The sequence below is a fragment of the Oncorhynchus masou genome, chromosome 5 (genome assembly GCF_036934945.1).
Source record: "Oncorhynchus masou masou isolate Uvic2021 chromosome 5, UVic_Omas_1.1, whole genome shotgun sequence".
In the NCBI taxonomy this organism is placed as follows: domain Eukaryota; kingdom Metazoa; phylum Chordata; class Actinopteri; order Salmoniformes; family Salmonidae; genus Oncorhynchus; species Oncorhynchus masou.
Window position 1 is genome coordinate 54,134,087 of NC_088216.1, and position 11,710 is coordinate 54,145,796.

At 43.1% G+C, this 11,710-nt stretch overlaps 1 protein-coding gene across 2 annotated transcripts in view; it reads right to left on the reverse strand.

Moving 5' to 3' along the window:
• Window positions 1-7,741, reverse strand: part of LOC135539866 (SAP domain-containing ribonucleoprotein-like) — a 64,642-nt gene extending 56,901 nt beyond the window's left edge. The window contains exons 1-5 of one of the 2 annotated variants that reach the window (XM_064966054.1): window positions 7,652-7,741; window positions 4,915-5,014; window positions 4,370-4,407; window positions 4,163-4,236; window positions 3,760-3,811 (exon numbers count right to left, since the gene is read on the reverse strand). In XM_064966054.1, the coding sequence (XP_064822126.1) occupies window positions 3,760-3,811; window positions 4,163-4,236; window positions 4,370-4,407; window positions 4,915-5,014; window positions 7,652-7,684 (297 nt within the window). In that variant the 5' untranslated portion in view covers window positions 7,685-7,741. Of the gene's footprint in view, window positions 1-3,759; window positions 3,812-4,162; window positions 4,237-4,369; window positions 4,411-4,914; window positions 5,015-7,651 lie in introns of both variants that reach the window. The other variant, XM_064966053.1, reaches the window with a different exon arrangement.
• Window positions 7,742-11,710: the final 3,969 nt, after the last annotated feature.

The following is an 11,710-nucleotide window of genomic DNA, read 5'->3' on the forward strand; positions in this document are numbered from 1 at the left end:
AGGTCATCTTAGGTTTCATTAAATACAGCCGAGAAGAACTACTGAATATAAGATCAGAGTCAACTCACCATCAGTACGACCAAGAATATGACTTTTGCGAAGCGGATCCTGTGTTCTGCCTTTCAACCAGGACAACGGAATGGATCCCAACCGGCGACCCAAAAAAACAACTTCGTAAAAGAGGGAAACGAGGCGGTCTTCTGGTCAGACTACGGAGACGGGCACATCGTGCCCCACTTCCTAGCATTCTTCTCGCCAATGTCCAGTCTCTTGACAACAAGGTTGATGAAATCCGAGCAAGGGTAGCATTCCAGAGGGACATCAGAGACTGTAATGTTCTTTGCTTCACGGAAACATGGCTCACTGGAGAGACGCTTTCGGATGCAGTGCAGCCAGCGGGTTTCTCCAAGCATCGCGCCGACAGAAACAAACACCTTTCTGGTAAGAAGAGGGCGGGGGTATTGCCTTATGGCTAACGAGACGTGGTGTGATCACAGAAACATACAGGAACTCAAATCCTTCTGTTCACCTGATTTAGAATTCCTCACAATCAAATGTAGACCGCATTATCTACCAAGAGAATTCTCTTAGATTATAATCACAGCTGTATATATTCGCCCCCAAGCAGACACATCGATGGCTCTGAACGAACTTTATTTGACTCTTTGCAAACTGGAATCCATACATCCTGAGGCTGCATTCATTGTAGCTGGGGATTTTAACAAGGCTAATCTGAAAACAAGACTCCCTAAAATGTATCAGCATATCGATTGCGCCACCAGGGCTGGCAAAACCTTGGATCACTGTTATTCTAACTTCCGCGACGCATATAAGGCCCTGCCCCGCCCCCCCCCTTTCGGAAAAGCTGACCACGACTCCATTTTGCTGATCCCTGCCTACAGACAGAAACTAAAACAAGAAGCTCCCACGCTGAGGTCTGTCCAACGCTGGTCCGACCAAGCTGATTCCACACTTCAAGACTGCTTCCATCACGTGGACTGGGACATGTTTCGTATTGCGTCAGGCAACAACATTGACGAATATGCTGATTCGGTGTGCGAGTTCATTAGAGCGTGTGTTGAAGATGTCGTTCCCATAGCAACGATTAAAACATTCCCTAACCAGAAACCGTGGATTGATGGCAGCATTCGCGTGAAACTGAAAGCGCGAACCACTGCTTTTAATCAGGGCAAGGTGACTGGTAATATGACCGAATACAAAAAGTGCAGCTATTCCCTCCGTAAGGCTATCAAACAAGCTAAGCGTCAGTATAGAGACAAAGTAGAATCTCAATTCAACAGCTCAGACACAAGAGGTATGTGGCAGGGTCTACAGTCAATCACAGACTACAAGATGAAATCCAGCTCAGTCACGGACCAGGATGTCTTGCTCCCAGGCAGACTAAATAACTTTTTTGCCCGCTTTGAGGACAATACAGTGCCACTGACACGGCCTGCAACGGAAACATGCGGTATCTCCTTCACTGCAGCCGAGGTGAGTAAAACATTTAAACGTGTTAACCCTCGCAAGGCTGCAGACCCAGACGGCATCACCCAGCCGCGCCCTCAGAGCATGCGCAGACCAGCTGGCTGGTGAGTTTACGGACATATTCAATCAATCCCTATACCAGTCTGCTGTTCCCACATGCTTCAAGAGGGCCACCATTGTTCCTGTTCCCAAGAATGCTAAGGTAACTGAGCTAAACGACTACCGCCCCGTAGCACTCACTTCCGTCATCATGAAGTGCTTTGAGAGACTAGTCAAGGACCATATCACCTCCACCCTACCTGACACCTAGACCCACTCCAATTTGCTTACCGCCCAAATAGGTCCACAGACGATGCAATCTCAACCACACTGCCCTAACCCATCTGGACAAGAGGAATACCTATGTGAGAATGCTGTTCATCGACTACAGCTCGGCATTTAACACCATAGTACCCTCCAAGCTCGTCATCAAGCTCGAGACCCTGGGTCTCGACCCCGCCCTGTGCAACTACTGAACTGGAGTGTGGTGTCAGGACAATAACCTCACACTCAACGTCAACAAAACTAAGGAGATGATTGTGGACTTCAGGAAACAGCAGAGGGAACACCCCCCTATCCACATCGATGGAACAGTAGTGGAGAGGGTAGTAAGTTTTAAGTTCCTCGGCATACACATCACAGACAAACTGAATTCGTCCACTCACACAGACAGCATCGTGAAGAAGGCGCAGCAGCGCCTCTTCAACCTCAGGAGGCTGAAGAAATTTGGCTTGTCACCAAAAACACTCACAAACTTCTACAGATGCACAATCGAGAGCATCCTGGCGGGCTGTATCACCGCCTGGTACGGCAACTGCTCCGCCCACAACCGTAAGGCTCTCCAGAGGGTAGTGAGGTCTGCACAACGTATCACCGGGGGCAAACTACCTGCCCTCCAGGACACCTACACCACCCGATGTTACAGGAAGGCCATAAAGATAATCAAGGACAACACCCACCCGAGCCACTGCCAGTTCACCCCGCTATAATCCAGAAGGCGAGGTCAGTACAGGTGCATCAAAGCTGGGACCGAGAGACTGAAAAACAGCTTCTATCTCAAGGCCATCAGACTGTTAAACAGCAACCACTAACATTGAGTGGCTGCTGCCAACACACTGACTCAACTCCAGCCACTTCAATAATGGGAATTGACGGGAAAGGATGTAAAATATATCACTAGCCACTTTAAACAATGCTACCTAATATAATGTTTACATACCCTACATTATTTATCTCATATGTATACGTATATACTGTACTCTATATCATCTACTACATCCTTATGTAATACATGTATCACTAGCCACTTTAACAATGCCACTTTGTTTACATACTCATCTCATATGTATATACTGTACTCGATACCATCTACTGTATCTTGCCTATGCTGCTCTGCACCATCACTCATTCATATCTTTATGTACATATTCTTTATCCCCTTACACTGTGTATAAGATATTAGTTTTGGAATTGTTAGTTAGATTACATGTTGGTTATTACTGCATTGTCGGAACTGGAAGTACAAGCATTTCGCTACACTCGCATTAACATCTGCTAACCATGTGTATGTGACAAATAAAATTTGATTTGAATTAATCGGCCATTCCGATTAATCGGTCGACCTCTAGTCTAAAGGGATATGTCCATTCTATGAAATATATTTATATTATTTAAATTTCATCCACCCTGTATTCAAGAGTATGCTGTGTCTCAACCGAAGGCAGGCACAACACAAACCCCTGAGATTTCTTAAAATAGGGTCTAATCTACAAAATATGGGAAAATGAAAAACATCTGATTTTAGGTGTTTTTAGATAATTGATGTTAAAGGAGAAAAAAATGACAATGTTTATTTTATTTATCTATAAATTATTAAATTGTTTGACAACCCTGTTTGTAAGCTTTTAAATTATATAAAACTCAACTGTTTATCTTTTCCACTGATGAAGACATGGATGTCTCATGGTAGGGTGGGGTATGCAAAATGGGTGACTTTTTAGCACCTCCATCACCTAAATGTTTTGGCTTTCAGTTACAAAAAGTCACTTTCTGACCAAATATATATAGAAAGTTTCAGTCAGATCAAATGGGTTGAGTCAAAACTGATTGAAATTAAAAGGAATGACCCAGAGCTGATGAGTAGAACATTGTGGAAAACAAGATTTTAAATCTAGCTATTTAATGCAGTTATTGTGTGCATCATGCACACAATTAGAATACTGTACTACATACCTCATCCACAACTGATGGGGCAGTGATTTTTACAACTTTCTTCTCAGCATCCCTAAAGCAAGACAAAATGTAAAGTTGAATAAAGTATATAGTGGAAAACTTTGTAAACCTAGCCTGCCCTCTATTGGTTAAAAACAATCCACTGCACGTCCAGTGAAATAATCCCCCAAAGACATCTTGTACATACCGTATAACAACATAAATTGATCATGACTGACATTCAAAGACTAAAAAAGGAAGATGCCAACATAAAACTTTATCTTAACATGTTGAAAAACTGCTGAATTTGCCATGAGAATCACGATAACAATGATTAGGCTAGGCCCACTTCAATCACATAATAACCATCAGTCATTAGGACATGAAACATCCCATAGGTAGGTTTGAGTAATAGAGTACTGACTTTTCAGGTACAGCTGCCTTTTCTACTGCCACTTCTGCAGGTGTTTCACTGATTTCCTCCTCTTTAGGATTGTCCTGTAAATATACACCAAGCATGTAAATCAGCACAATTTTAAATATTCAGAAATATTATAAGAGTAAAATATTCTGAAAAAATAAGTCAGCTTTAAACAATAATATTTTTATTAAACATGTTTCACATGCTTACCTCCAACTCTCCCAAAACCTCCTCTTCGTTCACCTCATCTTCTGGAACATAAAAGGTCAAATACAAAATGTTTCTCACATTTTCAAGACAAGTTGGCTGTAAAAACAAGAATATTTAAACGAGCATAGTACAGAAGAGAATGTATACCCCATCAGTTGGAGAGAATAATGCTACATACATCTACCCAACCAAGGTTCAGTTATTGGAGAAATCAAGACATTTCATGATAACATCCAAGAAAGAGTAAGGTTTATATTGCAGTGGTTTTGTTAAGCTGATTTCAGAATCAAATCAAGAGAAAATGTCGATATTAGGGAAAGTGTTTGTTACTGAGCAAAAAAAAAACAACAAAAAAAAACATGACAATACATTATGCTAATAATTGGAACTGAAGGGAACTCCCCATCACATCAATCACAGGGCAGGGGAACATTATGCCTTCGTACAATTATTAGTATTTGTTTTACTAATTTAGGCTACATTTTACAATCAGTGCTGGTAAGAAAAAAGTAAGTGTTAGTGGAAGAAAGACAAGTCCATCATACCATGCTCCTCAAGGTACGCCTGCAACCGGCCAATAAGGTCACCTTTGTTTCCTTTCACGGCCAATCCCCTCACAGCACACTCCTGCTTGAGCTCAGCCAACTGAAGAAGGTAGGGTCGACAAATGTAGAAGACTTTTAGTAAAGAGCGTATGCATATAATACAAATAACATTGATTGCATTTATATAAAAAGGTCAACTACCAAAAAATTAACTAAATCTGTCATAATAACGTGGCTACCACATAAGTAAAGAGTTTTGGCACAACAATGCAGCCATTGGCAACAGACCTTCTGTGCAATTGGGTTTCCAGGCAAGGGAGAAGGCAGTTTTCAAGAGCTAACACACGATGTCCACCAGGTGCATATGAGTTTTGTTTTGCTGGAAGTCAAGCCCGTATTTGACACACGTTCTTCACTTTTCAACTAGCTAAAAGTCTGTGTGTACCTTCATTTGTACAACCGCACAAAGCAACCACTAGTTGAAAAAATTTAACGTATGCGGTACACAGAACACATTGCAGCCTAGTGCGGCATTCCCAACGTATCATTGTGGACTATACCATTGACGATGAATGCTTCCGCTGCATGTCCATCTGGTGGACATGAGGTGTTAAAGGCTCTGTACGGTTCATCCGTTTTCTGCATTGGCCATAGAGCATTTATGGCGATAGGGTCAGTTGTGGAAAAAATACTAAATTGTCATACTTGAGTAAAAGTAAAGATACCTTAATAGATTATGACTCAAGTAAAAGTCACCCAGTAAAAGTCTAAAAGTATTTGGTTTAAATATACTTAGGTATCAAAAGTACATGTTATTGCTAATATACACTTAAGCATTAAAAGTAAAAGTATAAATCGTTTCAAATTACTTATATTAAGCAAACCAGACAGCACAAATTTCATTTTTTGTTTGCTTACAGATAGCCAGGAGCACACTTCAACACTCATACACAATTTACAAAAGAAGCATGCGTTTATAGAGTCCACCAGAACAGAGGCCGCAGAGATGACCTCTTGATAATTGCGTGAATTGGACAAGTTTCATGTCCTGCTAAGTATTAAAAATGTAATGAGTACTTTTGGGTGTCAGGGAAAATGCATAGAGTAAAAAGTACATTATATTCTTTAAGAATGTAGTGAAGTAAAAGTTGTCAAAAATATACATAGTAAAGTACTCCAAAAAAACGAATTAAGTTGTACTTTAAAGTATTGACACTTAAGTACTTTACTCCACTGGCCAGAGAATTCATACTTCTTGCGCTTTGGGTAACAGGGCAGAGCTGTTGTCAAGAAAGTGAGTTTGTGTTCATTCAGGCCCACCCGAGCTCACCTACCATCAAACAATCATGTCAATGTGGAGCATGACCGGGTGGCACAGAGTCTGAGCAAGCAAATCAAGGAATCCGGGAGAAAGAGAGCATGCTTGTTTGAAATTGAAATGGGCTTCTGTCGCTATTGATAAAGAAGAGCATCAAGACGAATAAGCTGCTTTACAAGTGGGATGCACTGTTGAATGCTACATCCAGAGGGGTTCGTGCTGACTGTAAAGAGATGGTGGCAGCCGGTTAAATGGCATCCCTTGACAAGGCAAGAACAAGATGCATGTCAGGAGAAGTGCAGTATTATCATAAGGAGATGTATACTTGGAATACGGAGGAGGAATGAAGGGAAAAAGAGGCAGAGGAGATCTACGAGAGAGGGAGGAAGAGGGTGAACTTGAGTCGGTAAAAAATGTCAGAAAAGGGGAGATGCAGCTGCAGAGAGACTTGACAGAGTTACAGGGTGTTCATTTTATTATTTAGTTTAGAACTAATTCTTATTTACAATGACGGCCTATCCCAGCCAAATCCTAACCCGGACGACGCTGGGCCAATTGTGCGCCTCCCTATCACAGCCGGATGTGATACCGCCTGGATGCAGTGTCTTAGACCGCTGCACCACTCAGGAGCCTGTTAAGTGGTGGTGTTCCATTCTTTCAGACTGTTGGCCTGAAGTAGGACTAAATATGTTTATAGTATAGTATGTTTTTGTTCTGTGTGTGTGTGTGTGTGTGTGTGTGTGTGTGTGTGTGTGTGTGTGTGTGTGTGTGTGTGTGTGTGTAGTATTAGATGGTATGGTATTTATGTTTTTTTTTTTCAAGCAACATTAAAGGGATCTATATTTCAGTCTAGTAGGTGGCGGTAATCCAACATGTATTGGATGCCAACCGCCGTTAAACCTCCTAGAGGAAGAGGAAGCATCGCCGTGCGAAGCTCGATTTGGCCTCCACAAGCCAATCGCGTCGCCATCTGTACGGAGCTTCCGCTCGCATTGCAGATCAAGCATAAATCGGCTATAAAGCTGTATATACCAATTGTGTATTACAGCCTGATTAATCAAACTAGGTAGCTACCAGAACTAGTTAAGAATACAATAACTTTGCTAGGTAAAATGTACTTAATTAGCTAAATTAATTCGTGCAACTAGCTGGTCAATTGACGACGCTCTCGGTTATTTCATGTTTTACAGTAACGAACGTGCGCATGTTAGCTAGCTAACACTAGCAGACAGCTGTGTAAGGTAGCTAGCTTCCATTTGCAGACAAATCACACGGAGTATTACTACCGCACAACTACTTTATCTCGTGAGTGGAGTAGTAAACCGTACAATACGTAAATTACTTGTACATTTTACACGATGCCAGACTATAAAGAATTACGTATGTATTGGATTTTATTCCTTTTTAAATATATCTCACCTTCAATTTCTGGAGTTCAACAACCCCAGCCATCTTGTTTGTATAGGGAAAGCGCGGAAGAAAATTATCCAATGGTAATGCGTTTTAGTGAAATGCGTAATAAAACGACCGATGATTGGCTATACGCCGCTTATACTCGTGAAATGGTAGCAATGTTCAGTGGTGCTGCCATCTGCCGAAACTTTGTGTGAAGATTTTTTACTTTATTTTCTTCGTCATTCCCACAACAACTACGGTTGCATTTACACTGGCAGCCCATATCGTATCCTTTGCCAAAGTATTAGTCTTTTGACCAAACAGATCAGATCTTTTGTCAATAATTGGGCAAAACATCAGAATTGGGCTCCCTGTGTAAACAGCGAACTAAGTGATTTATAGCTACACTAAATCAAATCTTATTTGTCACATGCAACAGGTGTTACCGTGAAATCCTTAAAGCTCTTATCCAACAATGTAGTTAACTATTTTCTTAAGAATAAAAATAAAACAATAAAATAACAATAATGACACAATATACAGGGGGTATGGTACTGAGTCAAATTTATTTTACCTTTATTTAACTGGGCAAGTCAGTTAAGAACAAATTCTTATTTTCAATGACGGCCTAGGAACAGTGGGTTAACTGCCCGTTCAGGGGCAGAACGACAGATTTGTACCTTGTCAGCTCGGGGGTTTGAACCTTCAGGTAGTAACCTTCCGGTTACAAGTCTACTCTAACCACTAGGCTACCCTGCCGCCCATACACGTTAGTCAAGGCCATTTGTATATGTAGGTAGGGGTAAAGTGACTATGCATATATAATAAACAGTGAGTAGCAGCAGTGTAAAAACAAAAGGGGGGGTGTCGATGCAAATAGTCCGGTTGGCCATTTGATTAATTGTTCAGCAGTGTTATGGCTTGGGGGTGGAATCTGTCAAGGAGCCTTTTGGACTAAGACTTTGAACTCTGGTACCGCCTGCCATGCGGTAGCAGAGAGAACAGTCTATGACTTGGGTGACTGGAGTCTTTGGCAATTTTTATGGCCTTCCTCTGACACGCCTCGTATATAGGTCCTAAATGGCAGGAAGCTTGGCCCCAGTGATGTCCTGGGTCATATGCACTACCGTCTGTAGCGCTTTACGGTCGGATGTCGAGCCGTTAACAACCGGTCAAGATGCTCTCAATTGTGCAGCTTTAGAACTTTTTGAGGATCTGGGGACCCATGACAAATCTTTTCAGTCTCCTGAGGGGAAAAATATGTTGTTGTGCCATCTTCACAACTGTCTTGGTGTGTTTGAACCATGATAGTTTGTTGGTGACGTAAATACCAAGAAACGTAACTCTTGACCCACTCAATGTGAATCGGGGCGTGTTCGGCCCTCCTTTTCCTGTCGTCCACAATAATCTACTTAGTCTTGCTCACATTGAGGGAGAAGTTGCTATCCTGGCACCACACTGCCAGGTCTCCGACTTCCTCCCTTTTGGCCGTCTCATCGTTGTCGGTGATCAGGCCTACCACCGTTGTGTCGTCAGCAAACTTAATGATGGTGTTGGAGTTGTGCTTGGTCACGCAGTCGTGGGTGAATAAGGAGTACAGGGTGGAACTAAGCACACACCCCTGAGGGGCCCCCGTGTTGAGGATCAGTGTGTCCGATGTGTTGTTGCCTACCCTTACCACCTGGGGGCGGCCCGTCAGGAAGTCCAGGATCCAGTTGCTGAGTCCCAGGGCACTAAGCTTAGTGATGAGCTTTGTGGGCACTATGGTGTCGAACACTGAGCTGCTTGCTGCACAGCATTCTCACATAGGTGTTCCTTTTGTCCAGGTGGGAAAGGGCAGTGTGGAGTGCAATTGAGATTGTGTAATCTGGGGATCTGTTGGGGCGGTATGCGAATAAGAGTGGGCCTACGGTTTCTGGGATGATGGTGTTGATGTGAGCCATGACCAGCCTTTCAACGCACTTCATGGCTACCAATGTGAGTGCTACGGGGTGGTAATAATTTAGGCAGGTTACCTTCGCTTTCTTGAGCACAGGGACTATGGTGGTCTGCTTGAAACATGTAGGTATTACAGATTTGTTCAGGGAGAGGTTGACAACGTCAGTGAAGACACTTGCCAGTTGGTCCGCGGATAATCGAAGTACACGTTCTGGTAATCCATCTGGCCCTGCAGCCTTGTGAATTTTGACATGTTTAAAGGTCTTGCTCACATCAGCTACGGTGAGCGTGATCACACAGTCTTCCGGAACAGCTGGTGCACTCATGCATGTTTCAGTGTTGCTTGCCTCCAAGCAAGCATAAAAGCTATTTAGCCTGTCTGGTAGGCTCGCGGCTGGGTTTCCCTTTGTAGTTTGTAATAGCTTGCAAGCCCCGCCACATCCGACGAGCGTCAGAGCCGGTGTAGTAGGATTCAATCTTAGTCCTGTATTGACGCTTTACCTGTTTGATGGTTCATCTGAGGGCATAGCGGGATTTCTTATAAGTGTCTAGATTAGAGTCCCGCTCCTTGAAAGCAGCAGCTCTAGCTTCTAGCTCGGTGCAGATGTTGCCTGTAATCCATGGCTTCTGGTTGAGATATGTATGTACGGTCATTGTGGGGACGACATCATTAATGCACTTATTGATGAAGCCGGTGACTGAGGTGGTATATATACTCCTCAATGCCATTGTATGAATAATGGAACATATTCCACTCTGTGCTAGCAAAACAATCCTGTCGCGTAGCATCCGCATCATCTGACCACTTCTGTATTGAGTGAGTCACTGGTACTACCAGCTTTAGTTTTTGCTTGTAAGCAGGAATAAGGAAGATAGAATTATGGTCACTATATATACAAAAGTATGTGGACATCCCTTCAAATTAGTGGATTTGGCTATTTAAGGTACACCAGTTGCTGACAGGTGTATACAATTGAGCACACAGCCATGCAATCTCCATAGACAAACATTGGCAGTAGAATGGCTTTACTGAAGGGCTCAGTGACTTTCAATGTGGCACCGTCATAGGATGCGACCTTTCCATCAAGTCAGTTCATCAAATTTCTGCCCTGCTAGAGCTGCCCCAGTCAACTGTAAGTGCTGCTATTGTGAAGTGGAAACATCTAGAAGCAACAATGGCTCAGCCGGGAAGTGGTCCCCGGTTGCAACACTCACTATGTAGTTCCAAACTGCCTCTGGAAACAACATGAGCACAATAACGGTTAGTCAGGAGCTTCATGAAATGGGTTTCCATAGCCGAACAGTCGCACACAAGCCTAAGATCACCTAAAGTTCGCCTCCATTAGACACTGGAGCAGTGGAAATGCATTCTCTGGAGTGATGAATCATGCTTCACCATATGGCAGTCTGACGGGCAAATCTAGGTTTGGCGGATTGCAGGAGAACGCTACCTGCCCCAATGCACAGTGCCAACTGTAAAGTTTGGTGGATGAAGAATAATGGTCTAGGGCTGTTTTTCATGAATCGGGCTAGGCCCCTTGGATCCATTGAAGGGAAATCTTAACGCAACAGCATACAATGACATTCTAGACGATTCTGTGCTTCCAACTTTGTGGCAACAGTTTGGGGAAGGCCCTTTCCTCTTACAACATGACAATGGCCCTGTGCACAAAGCAAGGTCCATACAGAAATGGTTTGTTGAGATCAGTGTGGAAGAACTTGACTGGCCTGCACAGAGCCTTGACCTCAACCCTGTTGAACACCTTTGGGGTGAATTGGAACGCCGACTGCGAGTCTGGCCTAATTGCCCAACATCAGTGCCGACCTCACTCATGCGCTTGTGGCTGAATGTAAGCAAGTCCCCACAACAATGTTCAAACATCTAGTGGAAAGCCTTCCCATGAGAGTGGAGGCTGTTATAGGAGCAAACTCCATATTAATTTTCATGATTTTGGAATGAGATGTTTGACAAGCAGGTGTTCACATACTCTTGGTCATGTAGTGTATATTGATGCTGCATTCATAACCAAGAGGAAAAGTTATTAGTTGTGATGTCGTAAATACCAGTTGGATGCATTCACATGCTTTGAACTCCTTGAGAAACACTGATTGGCTAATGGATAGCCTCTGCTGAGTCCCCAACAA